Genomic DNA, 25,122 nt, shown 5'->3' with positions numbered 1-25,122 from the left:
GCAGAACGTACACTCTAGTCGGGTTGGTGGGTTCGGGAGTTTTGGGGGTTTTTATCAGAGACGTTCTTTGGTTTTATTTGACGAACTCGGCGAGACGAGAGCCGACTGTCAGTCCGACTGTGTTCTGCCGACGGTAGGCTGTTCAATTGGTGTTTGAAATCGTAAATATTCAACAGCCAATAGAAACTCAGTAACAGGAAGAATGACCACTTCCGTTCCCTTTGCGCTTTGGTGTGACGTAATTTCCGCCCGCCAGCACTTTTTCGCGGTAAAATGAAATACCATTTTATGTTGATCAGATTTCTTCCTTTTACTCGTATGTAACAACGAATATTACCAGTATCTAACTACTTATATCTGGTTAAAAGCCGCAGTTGGCGTTTGAATATTGCCTAGTTGATGTAAAGCGATCTCCGGTATTGTTATGAACGAACACCGAAGGTAACGTTAGTTCCTCTCCACCACGTCGGGCCGTCTAGGATTAAACTACTTGAACAATTAAGTTAATATACGCTAAGAAATAATGGATTTGCCAACACCAGAAAACTTAAAGTTGGGGCTGGAAATGTTCGGTATATCCTGGCAAGACGACTCCGTCCTCGATAAGAGTGAGTACATCTGCAAACAAGACTGATACCTGCTGTATCTGTGTTGAATCCTGCATCACATCCAAGTCCTGATCGTGATTTAACCGTTTCCTTTTAAATAATGGGTTTTAATTGTTTTAAGAAAAATAATCAAACATCAACATTTTAATTTGATACGTGTTATTTTGATGTGCCTCATGCTAAATTGACGTATCTATGACTGCATGTATAAACTCACAGCAACACAACCCTTTGTTTTGTTTTTGTGCACTGAAATCTCCACAGTGCCATTTATAATTACTATCTGAGTTGATTGTCTTAATTTAGTTGATGCTGTCAGACCACACTTACTCCACCTCAGTTTGTTTGTTGTCCTTAACTCATTAATCTAATTTTTTCTGTTTCTTTTGTCAGTGGTTGAACAGTGTATTTGTAGCAGAAACCAGCCAGATGACTTGGTGAACGAGTGGGTGGTCTACAGTAATTCAAAAGGTGTAAAACTAACCATAGACGCGCTGGATCAGTTTGAACATGAGGTAACAGAAAAACACTTTAAAAACCCCATATTGTACATTTCTGTCTATACTGTTCATTTCTGTTTATACATTTTATCTGTCACCTGTCATCCTACGTCACTTTTTGTAAAGATTCATATCCGGCACTTTTTAATCCTCATATTGTACATTTCTGTTTATTTATGTTATACATTTTACTTTATTCTATCTCTTAGTTTATCTCCATATATATTTGTTTGCTTTTATATTTCTATTTTTTATTTTATTTTTATTTTTACTGTATTGCACCAATCACCACAACAAATTCCTTGTGTGTGTTGACAAACTTGGCAATAAACCCCCTTTCTGATTCTGAAATGTCCGATGCCAATGTACCATGTAAATCTGCTATTTCAGACCGTGGGATTATTCAGATTAAAGTGTGGTTTTTGACCATCAAAACTGATTTTGTTCACCCTAGTTGAACACAATCTAAAATAATCTGACTGATGCCACAACATCCACAAGTGTCCACAAGAGTAATTCTTAATACATGGGTTTATGTGTCTTTATGTTTTAGTATTGAATGTGTAATGTGATTAGAATAATATATCAATATCTTGTGCGGACTCAATCATTTTTCGATTGTAATTTGAATTGATTTTCCTGGCAGGTCTTAAACAGGAAAAGCAAGTCTAAACCAAGGTTCAAAAAAGAAGAAACTTATAAGCGGACCAGAGACATTCACGGACTACAGGAATTGTATCCTGGCCATTAAACTCTCAAAGAAAAAAACTGCATGTCGTCTAGCCGTACTTCTTTCTGAATTCATCTGTTGTATTTAATGTGTTTAGTGCATGGTGGTGCATTATAAACCTTGACAAAGTTTTCCCAGAATAAAAGCTGAAGAAGAGGAGGACAATCTATTGGACGCCTACTCCACCCCTTCTAAGGTAAGATGACACTTTAAGCTGATCAAATGTTTTTGTCGGTTCCACTGTTAAAGAAAAAAAAAAGTTAATCATAACTCTTACATTGGCTGACATGTATGTTGATATTTGATGAGATGTAACGGAATACGTTTGCTTTCCCATGACTCCATTTGTTAATGGCTTTACAGGGTTCTCAGAAACGCGCGCTAACCACTCCAGAGCATCCTCAGTCTAAGAGGAGTGCAGCTCTGCTGGCCAGCCCGGGCCTGTTGCTTTCTCCAGCCAGCTTTACTGCCAGGTACTCAACAGCACATGCGTAAAAACAGCTGAATCACATAAAAAATCTGTGATATTTACTTTCTTGCGTTGACATTTTCAGATATTATCCATCAGAAATTTTGTGTAATTTAGATTTTTGACAGGTCTGCTTTTTTAAATTCATTTTGTTAAAGTAAGACCTAACTGTTATATTGTAGTCCATTATCATTATAACATTTTGGAAAAACAAAAGTATAAATAAGAGAAATAACAGTCTCTTAAAAAGCAGATGTGTTGATGGGTATTTTTAGCACCAAGGCATGACCTCCCTGTCTCTCCCTCTCTCTGGAAGTCAAACCCCGCCACAGAAGTACACCCAGCGAGGAGGGAAAGGCGAGGTGGTGGTCACGTTCGGGGCTGTGCAGGGCACCCGTTGGATGGGCAGGAAGAATCCAGGTGCAGGTGTGCAGCTGGAGCTTCTGGAGGGACCTGAAGACTCTTTGAAATGCAGCTACAAGTTCATGTTCCAGAGGCTGCGAGACGTTCGAAATGGTATGGAGCCCTCCAGAGTAATTCAGTCTCACACAGCCCTCACTACAGAATTACAACAATATTTATATTCGGTCGATATGAATAAATATTAAAGACGATTATATGGGCTTTAACATAGTTTTTCAAATGAATTTGTGTTTAAAACACCCATGGCCTTTTAATATATATTTTTCCTCTTTTGCAGTGTTGACAGACAAGATTGAGGAGTTGGGAGAAAGCCTCAGGTTTCATTTGAACCTTGAAGAGTTCTCACCTGTCTCTCTGCCTGCTCAGGTACAAACATGTTCCTGTTGTGTGCGTAAATCATATCATTATGTGAATAATCAGTGTCATTATTTAGCAAAACCTTAGCCAAAATACATAAGCAGCGCCTCCACTCCTCCATCATTGGTGTTTACCACTTGTGAATAATTTTCACTTTGTATAATAAATTAACTCAAAATCATTTGATAGTCTCCTAACCCTTTATTTTAATGAGTAGCAATAACTGCTCCTTAAAGATCACCCCTCACATCTTTTTTCTTTGGCCTCGTGTAAACCAGTAAAACTGCCAAAACCTCTGTTTTTGGAGAGGAGCCCCCACATGTTGATGGTCAAGTGAATTTGATTGACAGCACTTAGCTGCATCTTCCTTTGTAGATTGTTTTTGGAAGCACAAAGTTTGCACTTACTGTTTCACTTACTACTTCTGCATTTGGTGTGGGTTTTTGTTTAAACTTAAAAATGCTGTGTAAAATATGTGCCAGTGTTCACCGGTTTTATTTACCTACGGTAATCAAAAGACCTGATAAAGAATAGATAATTTTTTGATGTCCTCTTATGTAAGAACTGGAAAAATTTGTATTTTTCATTATGTTGTTTTGTATAACGGGTTAACCTACATAATTACTGGTTATTGCACGACAGCGAGGCAGTGCTTAACTTTGAACATTTATTTCAGCTTTTCATACCCTTAAAGATGAGTAAGTCAAATGTTATTTTAAAGGCGACCACCCTTGTGAGAAAGGAGTGCTAGCATATTTATAGTTTATTACTTGTAACTGAATAATTGATAAATAACTGCTAACCTTATTGTGTTTCTATGTGTATCTCCAGGACAAGATAACGGTGTTGGGTCAGGTCTGCTGTGACAGTAACGGCAAACTGAATGCACAGTCAGTTCTGTTGGAGGCAGGACCAGAACAGGGGGGTCAGCAAGTCCCTGTGGACTTGTCTGAGCTTAAAGAGTATTCTCTCTTTCCTGGTCAGGTGAGCTGAAGGACTGAATAACTTAAACTGAGACACTAATGCTGAAAAGTCTCATTCTGAGTCTTTTTACTGAGAGAATGCATATTAACTTAATTTACTAGATTGTGATATTGATGAGCACAAAACAAGTGGTGGTTTTTCCTTTGCCTGTGCACTGAGGTCAGTGTGCAGCAGGTTATATGGCCACCCAGAGTAACAGAGCATGCCAAGGACCCGGGCTTGAGACTAACCCGGCGTCTGACCGAGAGCTCTGACAATCGTTCCACGATCTCACATGAGCATGAATGAGTTTCTCTTGCTGCAGTGTAGGACATTTCTGCCACCAGACGTGAGCAGAACAGCACACGCCAAGAGTTTGTGCTCCACAATATTTTACAGCTCTGTCCAGTTTTCCCTTGTTATCAAACATCTACCTTGAACAACCTGCTTTTTTCAGGTGGTGGTGATGGAAGGGATGAACGCTACTGGCAGAAAACTTGTGGCGTCCAAACTTTATGAGGTCAGCTTCATGTTCTTCCAAGTTCTTTTCGGTGGCTAAGGGGATGCTGGCTTTTATAAATGTGCCCTTTTTGTGACTCCTCTATTAACAATTTAGCTTTTTTTTTTTTTCCCCCACAGGGAGTTCCTCTTCCGTTTTACACCTCAAATGTGAAAATGGAGACTGATGACGGTAAGGAGTCGTGTTCAAGAGTTGTAGGATATTTGTTTTAAAACTTCAGTGATTAAGTAGATTGGAAATCGATGCATAGCTATGTAGTCTTCTTCTTCTTCTTCCTCTGTAGTTTTTGTTTTTCTCATCCCTGAACCTTCCCCGTCCGGCTTTTTCAGAGCCGCTGAACGTACTCGTGGCCTGCGGGCCGTACACGCCCTCCGACAGCCTGACCTTTGATCCTCTGCTGGATCTCATCAGTGTCATTGTCAGGGATCGTCCAGATGTTTGCCTGCTGGTACAGTTGTTATATTTTGTCACAGAAAAAAAAGTGCACAATCTTCACATAATTCCATGTTGTGTGTACATATCCTCAAACTTGTTCCTCTTCTCCAGCTGGGCCCGTTTGTGGATTCCAAGCATGAACAAATCGAGGTGTGTTGGACCTAAATGATTTAATCTAAAAAAACAATCAAACCTTCCTACTTTCATGGCAGTGTGGTCAACATGTTGGATATTTGAAGCCAGCTCTCATGAATATGTGGGATCATCTCCATCTCAACTTCTTGTCTGTCATTTGTCAAACAGAAAGCTCAAGTGACTGAGACGTTCGAGGACATTTTCTCCAGGTGTCTGGAAAGCATTGTGGATGGCACTAAAGGGTATGTATCTTTTCCAAAAGACACTTCAGTCATAATGCACTTTGCTGACAGCTTTAAGGGCATCCCCAAGCTGCTTGCATCTTTCAAACAATATCTGGTCCTCAGCTTCAAAGTAATGATTGATTGTTGCCGTAATCATCAATCCTTTTTCACTGGGGATATGGCTAGACCTCCCATCATACTCCCTGGTACCACAAGGACATGGTTCCATCCAGACAATCCCACTATTTAGACCCCAGATAACATCTTAATGTTCCCAATTTTACTAGAGTAAAGCCTTGTGTTTCTCTTTGCACAGTGTTAGCTGCCACCTGGTGTTTGTGCCCTCTCAGAGAGACATCCACCACCACTTCATCTACCCACAACCGCCCTTCTCCCTGCCGAAAATCAGCCCGGACCAAGCCCAGGTCAGACATACGCAAAAATGGTTGTATTTGTGAACTAAATAAACGATTAAGTGTGATAAACTTTGGTTTGATTATTGCACCAAACATTGAATGGGTCCATTTTAATGTAGGAATTTGAGTCACTTGTTATAAAAACTAATTCCAGCTGACAAACAGAAATATTTTAATATGATATTTGTTTGTATTCAAACCCTGCAGCGCGTCACTGTGGTCCCTGACCCATGCACCTTGCTGATCGACGGCGTGACCTTTGGTTTGACATCCACTGACATCCTGTTCCACATGGGAGCAGAGGAGATCAGTTGGTGAGGAAGACTGTAGTAATAATAATAATCTGTGTTTCTAGTAGTGATGCACCGATTGTTCGGTAACCGAAATTGTTCGGCTGAAAATGGCAAAAAAACACTTTCGGTGTTCGGTGGAATAAGTGGGAAAAAAACCGAACAATTAATAACGGCGTTGTAAAATAAGGAAACAGACTGGCCGCTCCGTCCCGTAACGTTGCGCACCACAAACATAAATCGTTGGCCAACCAAAAACTAACCCCATAAGAATTTTACGTAACATTCACCAGGAGGTGGAACCAAAACAACATAATGCTGGGAAATTAAAAAATGAATTAAAAATTTTTTTTTATGTTCAATAAATATTCTATTTCTACCTTGTAATTTTGTAAAAGATTTTTTTCTTTGAAAAGCATGCCTAAATCAAATGTATTTGATTTATGCAATGGTGAAAAAATTGGCAAAATAAATGAAAAACTACTGAAGAAGCATGTTATTCGGTATTGTTCGGTATTCGGCAAAGTGTTTATTATTATTTTCGGTTTTCGGCCACAAATTTTCATTTCGGTGCATCACTAGTTTCTAGTATTAACACACCTTTATCAGTAAGATGTGAAATTTCTTACCTGAGTAAGTTTATTAACTAGAGTTTGTGTGATTCTCCAACTGCATCCATGAACAATGTTATATTGTTCAGATGAGGGGGAAAAAAAGGTGTTAAGTGTTGCACAAGTATATTGAATTCAATGAATTCTGTCCCTGCGTGATGTTTGAACTGATAAATGTGTTGCAGCGGCACCGTCTCGGACAGATTCTCACGCATTCTGAAGCACATGCTGACCCAGAGAAGGTAAACATCCTGAATGAGTTCGGCTCTGTTTTCTTTCTTTGTTGCTTTATCGACTCCCACCCACATACCTGTCTTGCCCTTGCAGTTATTACCCGCTGTACCCGCCTGCGGAGGAGGTGAACATGGACTACGAGAAGTTCCAAAGCTTCGGTCAGATGCCGCTCACCCCCGACCTTCTCATTGTTCCATCGGAGCTGCGCTACTTCATAAAGGTACAGGAGATTAGTTTAAAACATCGAAAGGGTTACTTGAAGATGACGTTTTTAATCTTTGCCAAACTGTGCCCTCGTCATCAGGATGTGGTCGGCTGCGTGTGTGTGAATCCCGGCCGGCTGACCAAAGGCCAGGTGGGAGGGACGTACGGCCGGCTGCTGATCCAGCGCAGCGCTGCGTCAGAGGACAAGAGAGTGAGCCCCTGTTTGGCTGCTCAGGTGGTGAAAATCTAACCGGAATAAAGACTCCTATTGTCGCCTGAACCGAACTGAATTAACCACCACCTGTTCTGTAATCTCTAATCGCAGTGATAAATGATTTATATTAAATATATGCACTGTACTGCCCAAATAATTTTACATGTTTTATTTTTATACAACAAACGTGACGTGCATTGTTGCTTGGTGGTTGTAGACGCATCTGGTGGATCGTTGCTCAGACACAGGAGAAATGATTAATTGTCATCCCTTTGTACAGTTTCTGGTCTTTATAGTTTTTTGTTTTTGTTTGTTTGCTGCTCTGTCTTGGCTCTTTGTAGGTGAATGAAGTTGCTGTTTTATTACAGTCCATAAATAAAATAAATGGAGTGTGGTTATTCTAGTTGGGTTTTTTTTCCATTATTAATTAATAGGAGCCAAAATGATGAAGTAATACTGCATTTAAGGGAACTGGGTGAGGATTTTATTCACATTTAATCATAAAAGTCATCAATCTCGTCAGAGTCGCTTCGGTAATCCTTCAGTCTGTCCTCCGTCACTTGAAAGATATCCATATTGTGACAAGTTGCTGGAAAATAATGTGTATAAATCAGAATAAACATCTATAGAGATCACTAACAGTTATTTCTATTTTATGATAGTACTATACCTTTAGTATTTCCATCTGCTTCCACGTCATTTTCTCTTTAAAATAAAACAGGAAGAAAAATAATTAAAATTGTGTTTCTTGAGGTGAAATATATGCAGGCTTGAATGTCAAATCAACACTCACTCTTTCTTTTTTGTTTGCTCTTGAGGGGCAAGGAGGTTTTCAATATCGTCATCATCACTAACTTTATTTGAGTGGTCAGTTGAAGATCCTGTTTTAGCCTCCTCTTCGTCATCTTCCTCAGCGTTCTCAGCTACTTTCTCAGGAATGATCTGCCTAAAAAATGTAAAAGGATTTTGTGTAAATTATTGCCAATTCAAGAGGAAAATAAGATCCTCCATCATACCTCTTTTCCTGTGGAGAAATGATGCTGTCATTGGAATCTGTGTTGTCGTCTTCTTGTGCTTCATCACTCCTATGCTCTTCTTCCTCCTCATCACCCTCTTCATTTGATACCTCTTCTTCCTCACTACCTTCACTTCCCTCCTCATCATCCACATCTTCCTCCAGGGAGGAGGAAGAATCTTTTTTGTTCTCCAGCTTATTTGAATGTTCATCATTGCCCTGCTCTTCCATCTTATCCTCTGCTTCTTCCTCTGTTGTATTTTTTGGTTCAGACACATCATCGTCATCATCTTCCTCCACATCGCTGTCCTCTTGCTCTCCACTTTTCTGGCTGTACTCTTCTTGTTCCAAAGCTTTAATATGTTTATGTCCTCCATGTTTTTCCTCTGTGCTGCTTTGCTCAGAGACGCTGATTTCCTCCTTTTCTGCTTCATCTGCAGCTTCATCCTCAGTTTTCACGCCTTCGCTTTCTGATTCCTCCTCTGTTCTGCTGCTTCCTGATTTATCATCAAGAGCTCGATTCCCCTCTTTTTCTTCCCTGGATTCCTCGGTTGAACTTCCAGATTCCGCACCAGTAGATGTCTGGACCTTCTGACTGTCTTCATTGTAACTTTGTGAGTCTCCTCCATCTGTCTGAGTCGGCTCCTTTGCCACCTTCTCAGTTCTTGGTGATCCGACAGTAAACCCCGCTCTTCTCTTTGTCCTGCTGCTGCCTCCTTCCTCTGTAGGCCTATCTCTGTCTACGCTTTGGGCCACAGCCTGTGAGACAATGATAATTTCACTGGAATTTGTGGATGACCTGATAGAGGGAAAGATGATAAATACACACAAACAAAGTTTTACCGCTTCAGATCTGAAGAAACAAGCTATCATAAAACTGTAGAAAAAGAAATATCCCTCATTGGTTCAGGTATTCTATGCTTCTTTCTACTGTGTAAAGTCAAATTCACATCTAAAAATATGTATACTTATTTATCTGACACTTTCCAAAACAACATTACATCATGTTTTACAATCAAAACATAAAATCCAAGAGTAATGCACAGCAACAAATGTCACTGGAATTGTTAAGAGTATACTGATGTCAGTCTCTTTAGAAGCCTCAGATAGGAGCAAGCAGAGACCGACACTGCGTGATGAAGCCAAGATTTAGGAACCATTAAGCACTGAATATAATCTCAAATACCAGCAAGACTCGTGAAAACTTAGAATATGGACAGGAGCTGATGAAAGCTCCAAACTCCACCCAAAAAGGACTTTAAAACGTAAGCACTGAAAAGTAATCACAGGTAATGCAACTTAATGTAGAAGTTTATCAGCAGCATTTTTGTCAGACCTGCAATTTTTGGATGTTTCACCTGTTTAACTCAGAATAAAGTTTGTATTACTGTTAAAGTCTGTAAAATACAAACATGCAGAGGACTTTACCTGGATCTGCAAAAAATAGGACTGTCAAAGATTTGAAATGATTATAAAATACATCACTTGGAACCAAAGATATAAATGTCATGGAATTTGTTTTTGAGAATGTCGTTGTGCTTCTGTGCATAAACTAATTTCATGTACGGTATTCCTGATTTGCATTCATTTACTTGCTGGACTGATCTTTCATTTCCACACAGCAACCATAATAAAGACACATCAGCGCAGTTGTAAGAGTTAGGACTAAGAGAAGAACTGGAAGTCAATAAATATTGAAAGGATATTTCATTTTTCTTCTACATATACTTTTTATTAGATAGGTAATTCTTATTAATTCAACATCCAACGCTTCAGTTATTGTAATTGTGCTACTGGCAGCTATAATGTGCTCTGTAGTAGCAGCTTTTATTGTAGAGATCGAGGAAAAACTGGAGTAAGTTAGTCTGTGGGGTCAGAGAAGCAATGGTTTTGTCATTCTTTAGTCTTTGCTTTGAGGCTCACATAAAGTTATTAGAATGAAAAAAACTAGACACCCACAACAAATCAATCACTTACAAAATACTTTAAAGTGAAGAATAGTTGTGTACAGATGATGAAATCTACCAATATTAAACATTAAAAGAGGAAAGTGTGTATTGTTTGGACATGGTCTCTGTTCTACTCTAGCAGTAAAAAAGGAGGAACACGTGAATGAGGTTTGACGTCTTCTATGTCAAATAAAGAATTGATTTTGATTTGAAGTAGTATCCCTTACTGCTGAGAGCCACATCTTTCTCTGTCTGAGGAGGAATGGTGGGTTATTCCACTTTTGTCCCTCCTCTTCCTCTTCTCGCTGCTGGTCAGACTGGAATCCCTGCCACTCCCACTGCTCTCTGCTCGGCCGCTGGACAGACGAACTACATACAGAACATGAACAGGGGCAAAAGCCGCAGATAAAAGCATTTTTTTATTTTAAATCTACACATAGCACATATACAAGCTGACATGAGATAGATGTGAGTTGTCATTTTCTTCACCGTCTCTCCACCTGGTTTAATGTCCAGCTCCTGGCACAAACAGCTTCCACCACTGCTCTCCTTCTTTGAGCTCTGTGCTCTGCTGGCGCCATCCTGCTGTTGTCCATATTGTGAAGCCCTGAGCTCAGGAGGAGGTTCCTCTGTGCAGAGTTCTCCCCAGGACCCTGGGGGAACCCCAGCAGCACCAGCTCCCCATGGCCAGAGGTAGGGTTGCTGTGGGGAAGGCCAGCCGGCTGCATTGGTTCTGCTCCATGGATGATTGTGGCCGGTTGGGGAGGCGTGGTGATGGAACAGAAATGGGTGAGGCTGTATGAAATTAGGTGGGAGGAAGAGAGAGGGATTGTGGGCTTGATAGGGCCCTCTAACAGGAAAACGACCAGTCTGGGGTTCAGAATGAGTTAACCAGGACTGCATGTAGGGATGATGGGAGCAGCTGTCTTGGTGGTAATCTTGAATGGAATGTACTTGAGGAGCAACGTGTCTTGGTGGGCTTGTGGAAGGACCTGCTAATAAAAACATGGATCAGAAAGGAGCTCAAAGAGCTTTTATATGTCGTGGAGGTTACTATTACAGTAACACAGAAGAATAAAGATCATATTGTCACTTCTGAAAATGGCAAACAAAAAAACAAGAACAAACCTTGGAAAAGTAAAGACCCTTCTACAGTGGGCTTTGGCACCCGTTCTTCCTCTGTCTTCTTCAGATTTGATCTCAAACAGTCATCCATCCTCTGTTAAGAAAACACACTCAGCCAGCTGTATGCTTCGTCATATTTATATTTTTGAGAAGTCAGACTCTCTTCATGAAGAGCCAAGTGATTGTACCTTCTTCTGAGCAGCCTGTGTTTTCTCTGTAAGCTGCTGCTGCCAGCGTTGAAAGTTCTCCTCCAGGTACCGCTCATACTCCGTCTAAAAATATCAAAGTTGCACTTTTAACACCAGTGTGTGTGTGTGCGTGCGTGCGTGCGTGCGTGCGTGCGTGCGTGCGTGCGTGCGTGCGTGCGTGCGTGCGTGTGTGTGTTTCTATGCACCCTGATAGTTTTCATGGCAGCATTGCGGGCCAGCATGTCTTCCAGAGCATCCTGGGCCTCCTCAAACTGTTGCAGCAGTTGCCTGTTGTGCTGTTGGGCGATACGCTCTCTCTCCTGCAGCTCCTGCCAGCGCAACTGAAGGTGTTTCACTTTTCTACAGCAAAACATGTGTTTAGATATAACATTAACATTAACATAACATAACGTGGGTAATTACTTGTAATCATTTGGTTGCCTTTTGTCATTTCACTTACATATTTCCCAGAGTTGTGGGATTTGGAAACTCATTCCCTGACAACATTGGTCTGTTGAAACAGTAGGGAAGAGTGCGTCACACAACATGACAGTAGTCTGCACTCAGCATGCTAATCTTTAACACAGCCTGGTAGTATGAAACCCTTCTAAATGAACTCTATTTTTTGTTGGCATTGTGGAGCCTTATATTGGTCCACAAAATAACACTATACTTTCGAAAACTGAAAAAGGGGAAAAGTACATTTTGAATGGGGCTAACAAGAGTCAAATATAAATCGTTATTGTTCTTTTTAAAAAGACAAATCCCAGCCAGCATTTATGAAGGGCCCTAAATTAGCTGAAAATGATATGATGAGTCTGTGATTTCATGTGAGAGTCAAAATGACCTGATGTGTAACTAATAAGCACCACAATTACTGAGATCTGATATAGTTATTTAATGATTTGACATTATATTAACAATGACTGGACTGCAGTGTTCTTACTTGTTTTTTGTTTTTATTTTACAGCACAATTACCTAAATATCTTTGGGTCCTTTTAGAAACACACAAGACAAACGTCCAAACAAGGATGTCATTGTAGTTGTATAATGAATAATTCTTGTCCTCAGCCAATTGCCCTAAAATACTCCAGTGATACTATACATTAAAGGCACACATAACAGCATTCAAGTGTCTTACCTCTTCTTTATAATGGGCTTTCTTTGTTTTGTGAAAGTACTTCGTTCTGTGCCGGTCAGATGTCCAAGAGACAGCAAACTCTCAGTCGGTGCAGCCATGACTGTCAGCTTTCATTAGATGTTGAGATTATCAGGGATTAAGAGCTGTGCTTTGAGGGGGAGGGACCAGAGGCCTACTGCCAATCTACATAGAGTATAGGCATGAGGAAGGAATACAGGCCCCCCCAGCCCCCTACCCCATCATTTACTCAAAAAATATACATTTGATCAATTATCTATTAATAGTTGCTGAAACATCTGTACTAGAGCTAACTGAAAAGTCATTATTTTGAGACTTTATTACTACATATTTACAACTAATTGAATGCATAAACTGATATTCTGAGAGACAACAATAAAAGTGTTACGCCCACAGAGTGCAAGCTGACTCATAGGGTGACATATTTTAGAAAATCATTTATTCTGAATAAATTAAAACGGAAATGTGAGTTGGCTTTTACTGGTCCCAGTGTTAACTGCCAACTGAAGAATTCAGCGCAACCCACAGCTTATATACGCCTTTTATACAAAAAAAAAAGAAGAAATGCTTAAAATTGAATGGGGGTGTCTGTAAATATGCAATATAAGATCTATATATAAAATAACATATTTAAGTGAGCAGGCAATTATATATACTGTATAAATATCCTATGTGCCACAAAAGGCATAATATGTGTTGCCCCATGAGATAACTAATGTGTATCTTTAAAGAAAATATCAAACTGTGAGTATAAAAATTGAGATGACATGAGTTTCTGTAGATGGTGAAACTGTAGATTACTTCAGGGGACTTAGTGAGGGGGAAATCAAGTCCACCTTCGAATGAAAAATGCTTCTGGAAAATGATAAGGAACATGGTAGACTTTTTCTTTTAGTATTCAGAACCTCTTGTCAGATGTTTTTACAGCAGCGGACTGCCTAGTAAGGCTTTATATTCTCTCTCTTTATGAAACAGTTTATCATAGTAAGTGCCACTTTCTGTAAATAAAATTGGAGTGCTGGTTAAAAAACTGGTTTACACTAAATCAAAAAGAGCACTTGGTGTTTGAAAAAAATATACTATTCTGTATTGCCGATAAAGAGGTTCGAGGAGATTAAAAGAGCCCCAATAGTAGGCAGGTCACATCTCTGCAGACCCCTCACACCCAGGACAGTCTGTCTGAACTCCTCCCCTCTGGACGGCGCTGCAGAGCTCTGTACACCAAAACCTTCAGACACAGAGACAGTTTCTTCCATAGATATATACAGGACTGTCTCAGAAAATTAGAATATTGTGATAAAGTTCTTTATTTTCTGTAATGCAATTAAAAAAACAAAAATACCATACATTCTGGATTCATTACAAATCAACTGAAATATTGCAAGCCATTTATTATTTTACTATTGCTGATTATGGCTTACAGTTTAAGATTAAGATTCCCAGAATATTCAAATTTATAAATAGGATATTTGAGTTTTCTTAAGCTGTAAGACATGATCAGCAATATTAAAATAATAAAAGGCTTGCAATATTTCAGTTGATTTGTAATGAATCCAGAATGTATGACATTTTTGCATTACAGAAAATAAAGGACTTTATCACAATATTCTAATTTTCTGAGACAGTCCTGTATAAAGGCCTTTATATATATCTATTGTTTCTTCCCCCAAGCTGTTGCTCTGATGAACTCTCATCACTCATAGAGTCTCAGAGGAATCAACTACTGTACAATAATAATAATAATAATAATAATAATAATAATAATAATAATAATAATAATAATAATAATAATAATAACCACAATCAAATGCTGTAAGAACGCACCTTTCAATAACCATGTCTACCCCATACTGCTGCACCTTTCACTTTAAAAATTGTTTTTATATGTTAATAAGAGCTGTCATTTGTTTATTTACTGTACAGTGAGCGAAAATAACCGAGTCAAAATCCCTGTGTTGTTTGACCTGACTTGGCCAAATAAACCTGATTCTGATTCCGATCTTAAAGGCGGAACCCTGTTCTCCTGTTGCACTACGGAAGTATTATCCTGGAACTCGCACTGGCTGGCGTGATTTCAACAGCGCATTTCTCAGTTGAAATAGAGATATTTCAAAATTGAAGGACAGTCTCATTTAACATTTTACAGTAAGTTACTTTGTCCAGAAGATATATCAAATACAACTTAGTCCATACGGTTGGACTAAGTTCAGTTAGTTAGTTGGGTTGTTTTTTCGACAGCTAGCCCAGTGGGATAGCCACTCCTGTCTGTATGAATATTCCTACTACTCCAAGTTAAACTGTAAAGTTCAAACAACTAAGTGTACGAGCTGAAAGCATGACGAGTTTTGCCGGTAAGGTATTTAGTCGTGCGGAGAGGCTGTGCCAGCACCTGCCGGTGGCTCTCAACACCTTCCTGGTGCTGTCCATCACGGCGGAGGTGAGCTACCTGGTGCTGCTGGACCCGCCGCTGCAGCAGGAGGACCGGGACAAGGACTGGTTCACCTGCTGGAAGGCGCTGCACCTGCTGGCCCAGTACTTCATGCTGGGGAACATCTGCTGGAACGCCCTGCTCTTCATCAAAACCAGCCCCAGCATCAAGGGGGTTTTCCTGGGAGGAGACGGCTTGGGTCAGGGCTGGAGGTGAGCAGAGGTGTCAGAAGTATTCACATTCATTACTCAGGTAGAAGTATAGATACTAGAGTTTAAAAATACTCCTGTAGAGGTTGAAGTATCAACTCAAGTTTTTTTACTCAAGTAAAAGTATGAAAGTACTGGTTTCAAAACTACTTAAAGTATAAAAGTAATGTAAGGGGGAAAAAAGCCTTTAAGGACAAAAGCCATTGAAAATGAATGTATCTTTCTGAAAATGAATGCATCTATAATGCAAATATATTAAAGAACCATATATGTGTACTATTGAGCATTAACATGTGTTTCAGAGAGCAGGAGATATGATGACTAGTTGCCTATAAGTATTGTAATGGTGCAAAAAGTCAAACTTCAGATGCATGTTATCATTTATCCTAACCTTTATTGGAATGTACATCCAAGTTTAGTTGCAGGAATCTGAGGGAACGGATGTAAGAACAAAACTGGACAAGAACATCTGTGCCACAACCACAACCAAATTCACTCTATCCGGATGGAGCAATTTAACTGGATAGTTTTTTTTTAAGGCCGAAATGAAATAGAGTAACAAGGCTGTTTTTAAAATGTAAGGAGTAAAAAGTACAGATAATTGTGTGAAAATGTAAGGAGTAAAAGTAAAAAGTCGTCTGAAAAATAATTACTCCAGTGAAGTATAGATAACCAAAACTTCTACTTAAGTAAGGTAACGAAGTATTTGTACTTCGTTACTTGACACCTCTGTTTATTTATACAGCACAATTCAACACAAGGTAATTCAAAGTGCTTTACATCATCATTAAAAGTGGCAAGGTGTTAGAAAAGATGCTACTAGATAGACTGAGTGAGTTCATTTACACCACAGAAAATCAATTTGGTTTTAAGCCTAAGCACAGTACAGATCTATGTATCTATGCCTTGAAAGAAGCTGTTGAATCCTACAGAAGGCAGGGCTCTACAATGTTTCTAGGGTTTATTGATGCTTCCAAGGCATTTGACAGAGTAAATCACCATAAGCTTTTTACTAAACTCAAGCTTAGGGGTGTGCCTGGATGCATCATACATATCCTGGTTTACTGGTATGACAAACAAGGTATGCAGGTTAAGTGGGGAAACAGCCTATCCTCACCCTTCAGGCAATGGTGTACGGCAGGGGGGCTTCTTCTCCAGCCCTGTTCAACCTATACATGGGCAACCTGTCCAAGCAGTTGGGGAAGTGTAAGACAGGTTGTCTAATGGGGAACACTTGTTAAACCATCTGATGTACGCAGACGATTTGGCTGTTATCTCCCCCAGCACTGTTGGGTTCCAGCAGATGTGGATATTTGCTCCGAGTGTGGGGTTGAGTTTGATGTACAGTACAATGCAAAAAAGAGTGTTGTACTGATATGTAGGACCAAGGAGGATCAGATGCTGCACTTTCCAATGTTTTACCTGTCAGGGCAATCCCTTTGTGTATCTAACTGTACAAAATATCTTGGGCACATAATCACTGACAAGATGGAAGAGGATGCTGACCTGTACAGGCAGAGACGAATGTTGTATGTCCAAGCAAACATGTTAGTCAGGAAATTCCATTACTGTTGATGATTTGAAAGTGAGCTTGTTTCGTGCTTACTGCACCCCTATGTTTGCAGCCCCATTATGGGTCAGCTACAAAAAGGAGACCCTGTGCAAACTTCAGGTAGCATATAATGAATGTCTGAGGATACAGCTGAAAAAGCCCAGGACTAGCAGAGCTAGTAAACTCTTTTGTGACTCAGGGCTAAGCACTTTACAGGCTCTCTTGAGGAACCTGATGTTTAAGTTTATGTCTCAACTTGATGAGTCACAAAACTGTATTATAATGAAGCTCACAAGCCCCAGGTGCAGTTCTGTCAGATATCAATCATATCTATGGAAACATTGGTATGGGTGCCTTTAAAAACTCTCATGAATAAGAGTATGTTTGTATGTGTTTATGTATTTGTTTTTTATTTTTTTATTTTGTATGTCTTGCTATTGGGTGTAGAGCCTGTAATAAAGTTTATAAATAATTAGACAGTAAATAACAAATAGAATTATGAGAAAAGAAGGTAAAATAATAAAAAGCACACATTGCTGAAAACTAAGGGCAGTAGAGTACCGCAGGTACACATCTCATTCATGGTTTTCAGAAAGTATTTAATTTAAGAGTACGCTTAAATACCAAATAAATGAAATAAAATCATAAGAAAAGAGGTAAAATAATAAAAAGCACAAGTTGTTAAAAAGTAAGGGCGGTATAGTACAGCAGGTAAGTATTAGGAGTACGCTTGAGTAAACAGTAATGTTTTTAGGGCTGATTTAAAGGATCTACAGTTGGAGCAGACCTCAGGTCTACAGGAAGTTTGTTCCACCGGTGAGGAGCAGAATAACTGAACTGCCTCACCTTGCTTGGTTCTGGTTCTGGAACCACAACAAACCAGATCCAGATGAACCTCAGGGGTCTGGGAGCTTCATAGGAACTAACAGATCAAGCATGTATTTTGGTCCAAGACCATTCAGTGCTTTGTAGACCAGCAGGAAGATTTTAAACTCTATCCTTTGACCCACTGGAAGCCAGTGTAGTGATTTCATGACCGGTGTAATGTGGTCCAGTTTCCTGGTGTTTGTAAGGACTCTGGTTAAGGTAAACTTGAACACCCACTGAGCAGCTCAGTAAATCTCAGTGGTCGGGGGATATAAAATCGAGGAGTTGTATCCTGGTGGTCCAGGAGATTTTTATGAATAAAATCTATGTTTTGGGCTTTTTTGTGTTTTAGTTTCTTAGAATTTCCACAGTCAATTTTAAGGAAATGGTTGAATCAGGAGAGAATCAATATGCTGTGTGCAATTGGCATTTTATGAGTGGAGTGGCTTTACTTTGATAGTTTTGATAGTTGCACTGCGACAACTCGGGATTAAGTCAGGGTAAATGTAATTTTACATCTGAGCTTGAACATAGCATGAGGTAACTAGTTGTAGTTATAGCGAAATAACTATAGTTAGTTTATTATAACAACTGACATAGTTGGTTCACTGATAAACAGCATTTTCTCAGTTTAGCACACATTTTCCTAACCTTATATCTGGAAGACTCCTAACATTTGAGTGCCTCAATAAGCATCTACTGAAGTGACTATCAAGAATTTATTTGTAAAGACAAACTCAATTTAAAAAAAAAAAGTGAAAACAAAAATGTTAAGTTTTTTGTTTGTGTTAAGACAAATTTAAAAGGATTGCATAATAACTTTTCCATTTTGTTTGATTATCTACAAGAAAACAATTTTAATACCAATAATCTTAAACAAAGTCTAAAGTGGCGATAAAATTAATGGTTATTTTCATGACTGTTATCAATTCTGCCTTTGAATAAGAAATGACAAAATTAATGTCTTCAATATTGCCATTGATGATATAAAAAGTGTTTCTGAATTTCTTTCCCAGTTTTCTAGCCATATAATGTATTTCTGTGTTGCCCAACAGGTGATCCCAGTCGTTTTCCGAGATAAATTTGATGTGCCTGTTAATCAATAGTGTCATCTGTGATTGCAGTTGTGAAGTTTAGAAGAATATCCAACATATTTATTGTCTCTCCTTTTCCAACATATGTATTGTTTCTCCTCTTGAAACAGGTACTGTTACACATGCGAGACACACACTCCTCCACGCTGTTCCCACTGCTATGACTGCAAAGTGTGCGTGCTGCGACGAGACCACCACTGTGTCTTTTTTGGTCAGTGCGTTGGCTTTCACAATTACCGCCACTTCGTCAGCTGCTTGCTGTTCATGTGGATGGGTCTCCTGTATGCCATGGTGATGAATGCAGAGGTTTTCATCGTCATACTGAAGGAGGGTGTGACAGTGCACAGTGTCCTGCTGCTGCTCATACCCTGGATCATGCTTGTTTCAGGTAGGATCTCATGCCTTAGTGGTGGAACTTACAGGAGACATGCTTTGTTTAAGTTTAGCATTTTTACAAAGTTTAAACTGAGCTCTCATGATAAAACGCTGTAACTAGTGATATTTTAAAAACACGAAAACATTTCTTTATAAAAAAATATTCAATATACTGTGATCCGTAAATGTTTTTACAGCTTTGATTTAAAAAAAAAAGAACGGTTTTCCTGTAAAATGACTTGCGTTTATAAAGACAGATTTCAATTCATTTTTCCATTGATTAGGTGAGTAAAATACTGTTTAAGATCTACTTTACATTTGTTTATAAGACTTGCATGAGACATCCATGTTCTCCATATTACATTTCAAAAAAGAGTATGACAGAAAACATTTTCAGAGGGATGAAAAGTTGATTTTCACAATGTACAGTCTTCTGTTACTATTCGTTTCCCTTCGGGGATAAACAAAGTATTTTTGAAATGAATTGAAATTTTTAATTCTGACTAATTCCGCAGAGGGATGAAAACATCAGATTTATTTACCGTTCCTTTGAGAAGTGCAGTCCTTATTGTGTTGTCTCAGATAAACATTGGCATGAAATTAGACACTTTTGTCCTTTAGCACCTCAGTGGCTCTTATTTTAAACCACGTCATTAAATCAGAAGCTATCTCCTAAACATGCCATCAACTACACATAAATGTAGAACAGCAAATATTAACAATAAACAATGTGGCTGACTGTACTCTCACCTTCCTGTGTATTTTAATCCAAAGGAGGATATCTATGCATTTTGTTCAATAAATAATTTTATCATGATCAAGTGTTTTCTATAATTACATTTCAAACACTAATTTATCTTCTATTGTCTGCTTATCCTTCTGTCTTCAGGTCAGGTCTCAGCACGTGCCTTTGCCTTTGCCTTTATTGCTGATACATGCGTGGTTGGTTTCCTGCTGGTGTCCGGCTTCTTCTTCTTCCATCTGTTCCTCCTTTTTCGGGGTCAGACCACCAGGGAATGGTACTCACGCCGCCGCCCCTACAGCCTGGGACTCCTGGGGAACATGCGTCACATGCTGGGCCTCCGCTGGTACCTCTGTTGGCTCTGCCCGCTCATCCCGTCACCACTGCCTGGAGATGGGATACACTTCCAAGTTACAGGATCATTGGAACCTACCCGGTAACAGCTGGAGGCCTTAACAGCTCATGAATCTTTACTTTAGAGGTGCTGGTTTATGCTATTGGGAGCAGCAACTGGGGAGATTGTGTTGGATCGAAAAGAGGTATCTTGGGATGGTATAATGCTGCAATGCTGTGCCATTGTTTTACTCGTTACTGGTTGTAATTGTGTGCCAGTATCTGCTGTAGCTTTCTGGTGTACTGACAGAAAATCAGGGGTTTTCTTGTGAAGGTATAGTGATCTTGATCTAGAGGTAATCCGTGCACTAATTGAGGCTGGCCTCACTGTGTTAAACAGCAATGAACAGTATTCCTTTGAAATACTGAGCACTGAAAACATGCTGAAATAAGAATGTGTTTTAGGACTTGTGAAAACTGATTTTAAATCTTTGGTTAACAAGCATTCAAAGCCCTTGACAATGACTCTTGGGTGTGGTTATATTGTCTACTTGTTGTGTTTTGAACGGCTTGAATCTGGGTCTTATGCAGATGTGATTTGCACTGTTCCTGATTATAAAGGATGCCATTGTTAGCCTCATGTTTGCCGTTTTATATTTACAGTTTGCATACAATGCACTTGTGTTCTCCACTTCATTGTATTCACTTCTGCACTAGCGCTGAGTTTATTACATGTTTTTTTCATTAGATAGACCTGTCGGGTCGAGCAGTGGAAGCGTGGAGACGGGGTTCACAGTGAAGTCTTAACACCTACAATTTTATTTATTTTTTTTTACCCCTCCCCTGCATGTGTGTGTTAAGTGTACTGCTGCTAAACAAGTGAGTTTCCCCATTTAGGGAGAAATAAAGGATTATCTTATCTTATACAAGAAACCCTCAAAATTACACTAGGAAAGAATGCATAATATTGCATATTCAGTTTACAGACATATGATTTATCAGGGTTTCTGAAGCTGATCATCCGCTTGCTTTAAGTTTACATGGTTAACATATTTCACTCCACTTGTCGTCAACGGGACTTCCATTAACTCACCACTGTCCTTATTTTCTTGTTTTGCACTTTGTGCTTCTGCAAATTTCTTCCTGCCTTAAAGTGTAGCAACAAATTACAAGTCTTTCTTTTGAAAAATTCTTCTACTTGTTGCCAAGTTTATTATCAGTAATATTAAAGACAAAAATTGTATGTTTTTATTTTTGTTTTACCAAAAATGTCCACTTTTTTTTGATTGGTTCTGTTTCTCTGGTTCTGTTTCAAGGTGTATCAATAAACATTGTGAAGGGAGGTATGAGACTTTTTTTTAAACTTTTTTTTTTGTGTCGTAGGTTGTGTTGTAATAATTCAGTTTGCGTCTGAAAAGCCATTATTTATTTAGCCTTGTTTCTCTTTCCTGCTAATCACCATCATGGATCACAGGTCATTGTGCTCTGCATTATGATTGGAGGTTTTATCACAATCAGGTTTATTGGCCAAGTCAGGTCAAACAAGACAGGGCATTTGACTGCGGTTGTTTCGCTCACTGTACAGTAAATTATGTTGGATGACCTTATTCGATGTCTCCATTTATCCAGATACAAAACACACCACAACCACTCAGTTCAACACGTGGACACAATAAGTTCCTAAAACCTGAAACGTCAACAACTTGAGACTTTATGCATTAAAACATTTGCAAGTTTTCATACAGTTGAACTTTTAAAGGAAAACACATCCAAGTAACAAGTTTAGTTTAAAAAAAAAAAAGTGTTGTAAAGCAATTACGGGTAATGAATGAGGTGTAAGGCTTGCATTATTTAGTATTTTGTAAGAAGTAGGACTTGGAACTAGTGTCGTCGGTAAATTTCAAGGACATTCTTTTCAACAGTAAAATTGCCAAAATGTGTAATAAGTGTAAGAAATTGCCTTTTAAGTTTTATTAAAGCTAACTACAAAAAATACCTCTTAATTGCATGTTATTCACTGCCCGAGTTTAAGAAATCAGCTTAAAGATTGCAATAAGTTTGATTTAAAAAAAAAAAAAGACTATTTTCAGTGACATGAAATGTTTTTTGCAGCTTTTTCAGAGTTCATAAATTGTGTCTTACTTTTGGGAAATAAATAATGTAGTGCTGGCTTTCCTGACTTCATGAATGATTAGTTAGTTCTGTATTGTGTCCTACAAATATCACTGAGTCCTCCAAGTCAAAGAGACTAAACTAAGTGAGTTAATCTCACTCTTGTAATACCTGAATATTTTATTGAATAAGTTGGAAAAATTGGAGGTTTTATTGCTGGTAAGGACATTAATTTACCATCTTTATAGTTTATAATCGTAATGTTAGTGTGTAATTATCAAGTAAAGCAAATATTAGACTAGAGTTTCTTGTCTGAGCAGCTAACGTGAGCTAGCTCAACTAGCTACTAATACTAGCTTTAAATTGATCACTTTCCTCATTTTAAGCCTCAATTAAACAGTCTAAACACGTTTTTGGAGCCTTAAGTCCATATACCATTTTAGATGTTAGTTTGACGGTTCAAGTGTAGATGTGAAGGGGAAGTTTAAGTCACACTTGGCTTTTTCACTGCAAAAACTCAAAATCTTAACAAGAATATTTGTCTTATTTCTAGTTAAAATGTCTCATTTTCAGTCAAAAAATCTCATTACATTTAAAACAAGACTCATCACTGGAAAAAACAACAATTTTCACCTGTTTCAAGTAGATTTTCACTTAAAATAAGTAAAAAATCTGCCAGTGGAACAATATTTCTTTGCTTGTAATGAGAAGATAAATCTTTATTTCAAGTGAAAATGTACTTGAAACAGGTGAAAATTGTCAAATAAGTTATTTTTCTGGTAATGACTCTTGTTTTAAGTGTAATGAGATTTTTTTGACTAAAAATGAGACATTTTAACTAGAAATAAGACAAATCTTCCTGGTAAGATTTTGAGTTTTTGCTGTGTTGGTATTCCCGCTTGCTGCATTTTAATTTAAGAATTGGTTTTTGAGTATAATCACTGTAAACTAAAAATCACTGTTGTTTCTATATATATCCATATGTTACACATGTATTTTTCTGTTAGTTTTTAGTTATTTTAAGCATAAAAGCAGATTTTAATTAGTTCTAAGTGCATCAGAATTAATATAGTTTGTGTGACTCAGCAAAATCAACACTCAGATGAATCTAGTTAAAAATATATTTTTGTTATATTCTTTAATATTTTCGCTATCTCTTCCCTTCGTTACCATTTTAAGCAGTTTTGACTAACATTTTAGCCCAACAACCCAGGAAACAAAGATAGCAGGTGTGGGTAATGGGACAGTGTTGCATAAAAGATGTCAGCTCCAAGTCCAACATTTACACATTCTCTTCAATATTAATCTTGGTTATTAACTTACTATTGAAGGATCATCTGGACAAGAAGATATATTTGGATGTCTGAAGTGACTGCCAAATAAATAACACTGCTTAGTTTTGGGGTGAAATATGTAATTCTGTGATCCATAAAGATAACAGAGTTTCTGACTCAGCATTCTAACATCACAGGCTCACAGCATCCCCTTCATCATCTCCTCCCAGCATCACATCATGCCCTTTTAAAAAATACATTAAAATAAGTGGAAAATAGAAAATATAATTTGAAAGCCATATGTTTAATTTTTAGCTTTCGTAGACCATCTGTTGATCTGAAACAGAGAGCAGTAAGCCGACGGGATGGACGCCACAGAGGAAACAATGTGAGTGATCCTCAGTGATGAGAAAAGGTCCACCAAAATAATGATTGTCGTGTGGGATTTAGTCGTAGATTAGCTATGTATATTTGTTGTGGTGTGTGTTTGTGCAGATCACCAAAGGAGATGCTTGAGAAGATAGCTGAACTGGATTACAACCAGAGGCAGCTGAGAGACCTGAATGCTGAGATGAGACACTGGATGGATGTTGCAGATGATGAAGTGGCGATGTTGCGCTCAGAGAACACGTCCCTCAGAAAACATGTGAAAGCGTATGTTGTTGTGCATTAATGTAGACAGGTAGCATTAACTTATCTCATTGTTTGACATCTATGTTTTTTGTTAGTTTTTTTCGCTTTCAGTTTCTAATCTTGAGCTGTTAGAATGCCCTGACTTTCTTTTGAAAGTTTATTATAATATTTATGTATTTGTGTCTGCAGTCTGGAGAAAATAATCAATGAAACACAACAGGTTGAACCAGAGTCCTGCAGCTTCCTCTTGACTGATGACCTTGATATAAATAAGTGCAGTGAGAAAAAGATTCATGATTTGGTGTGTAACCAGAAGTGGTATTCCCTTACAGATCATCTTTAAATAGATATGTAAACTTAATAAAATGTTGATATGTGTCCATTAGCTTTATCTGTGTTCAGGTGGCTTATGGGTTGCTCTTTGTGTTATTGTGCAGGAAAAGGAATCCAGTATGATGAAACAACAAAATAAGACACTTACTACAAAGGTAGATCTTTTGCCAATTTTTCAATTAACAACTTTGATCAGCTATCAGTTGTTACAGCAGTGGTTGCCATGTGTAGTGTTACATGCTGGTCAGAGTAGCTGATGCACCTTTACCTTCGATGGACCGACTGGTGGATGTTTGCTGCTGCTTACCAGCGGTGTGGCAGCTACTTTAAAGTTGTTCAGAGAGTTTAAAACAGTTTCTGCACTTTATGTTTCACCTCTTTCAGCTTAAAAGCACAGAGC

At 38.5% G+C, this 25,122-nt stretch overlaps 3 protein-coding genes across 6 annotated transcripts; 2 read left to right on the top strand and 1 right to left on the bottom strand.

The window, feature by feature from the left end:
* The first annotated feature begins 244 nt into the window (after positions 1-244).
* On the top strand, positions 245-7,968 carry pola2 (polymerase (DNA directed), alpha 2). The gene is made up of 18 exons (XM_061725436.1): positions 245-608; positions 1,002-1,123; positions 1,755-1,843; positions 1,977-2,034; positions 2,202-2,311; positions 2,624-2,823; positions 3,008-3,096; positions 3,919-4,071; positions 4,508-4,570; positions 4,690-4,741; positions 4,900-5,018; positions 5,117-5,155; positions 5,309-5,382; positions 5,681-5,789; positions 5,988-6,094; positions 6,867-6,923; positions 7,009-7,135; positions 7,220-7,968. The coding sequence occupies exons 1-18, from the start codon at positions 524-526 to the stop codon at positions 7,367-7,369; spliced, it is 1,803 nt and encodes a 600-aa protein (XP_061581420.1). The 5' UTR covers positions 245-523; the 3' UTR covers positions 7,370-7,968.
* LOC133447035 (dentin sialophosphoprotein-like) lies at positions 7,795-12,853 on the bottom strand. Of its 4 annotated transcripts, none has more exons than XM_061725432.1 (11): positions 12,753-12,853; positions 12,071-12,121; positions 11,817-11,970; positions 11,611-11,694; positions 11,426-11,516; positions 10,798-11,292; positions 10,525-10,666; positions 8,350-9,147; positions 8,127-8,279; positions 8,004-8,038; positions 7,795-7,922 (listed from the first exon to the last, which is right to left on the bottom strand). In XM_061725432.1, the coding sequence occupies exons 1-11, from the start codon at positions 12,848-12,850 to the stop codon at positions 7,828-7,830; spliced, it is 2,196 nt and encodes a 731-aa protein (XP_061581416.1). In that variant the 5' UTR covers positions 12,851-12,853; the 3' UTR covers positions 7,795-7,827. The 4 variants fall into 4 exon arrangements, with proteins under 4 accessions (XP_061581416.1, XP_061581417.1, XP_061581419.1 ...); XM_061725433.1 differs by having other exon boundaries at positions 10,798-11,289; XM_061725435.1 differs by having other exon boundaries at positions 11,817-11,939; positions 12,753-12,769.
* A 1,976-nt stretch (positions 12,854-14,829) lies between these two features.
* zdhhc24 (zinc finger DHHC-type containing 24) lies at positions 14,830-21,712 on the top strand. Its single transcript, XM_061726309.1, has 3 exons — positions 14,830-15,410; positions 19,031-19,308; positions 20,185-21,712. The coding sequence occupies exons 1-3, from the start codon at positions 15,106-15,108 to the stop codon at positions 20,475-20,477; spliced, it is 876 nt and encodes a 291-aa protein (XP_061582293.1). The 5' UTR covers positions 14,830-15,105; the 3' UTR covers positions 20,478-21,712.
* Positions 21,713-25,122: the final 3,410 nt, after the last annotated feature.

The sequence above is a fragment of the Cololabis saira genome, chromosome 7 (assembly GCF_033807715.1).
Source record: "Cololabis saira isolate AMF1-May2022 chromosome 7, fColSai1.1, whole genome shotgun sequence".
In the NCBI taxonomy this organism is placed as follows: domain Eukaryota; kingdom Metazoa; phylum Chordata; class Actinopteri; order Beloniformes; family Belonidae; genus Cololabis; species Cololabis saira.
The sequence above is the reverse complement of the archived record's forward strand: the minus strand, read 5'-3'. Positions and strand labels throughout refer to the sequence as shown.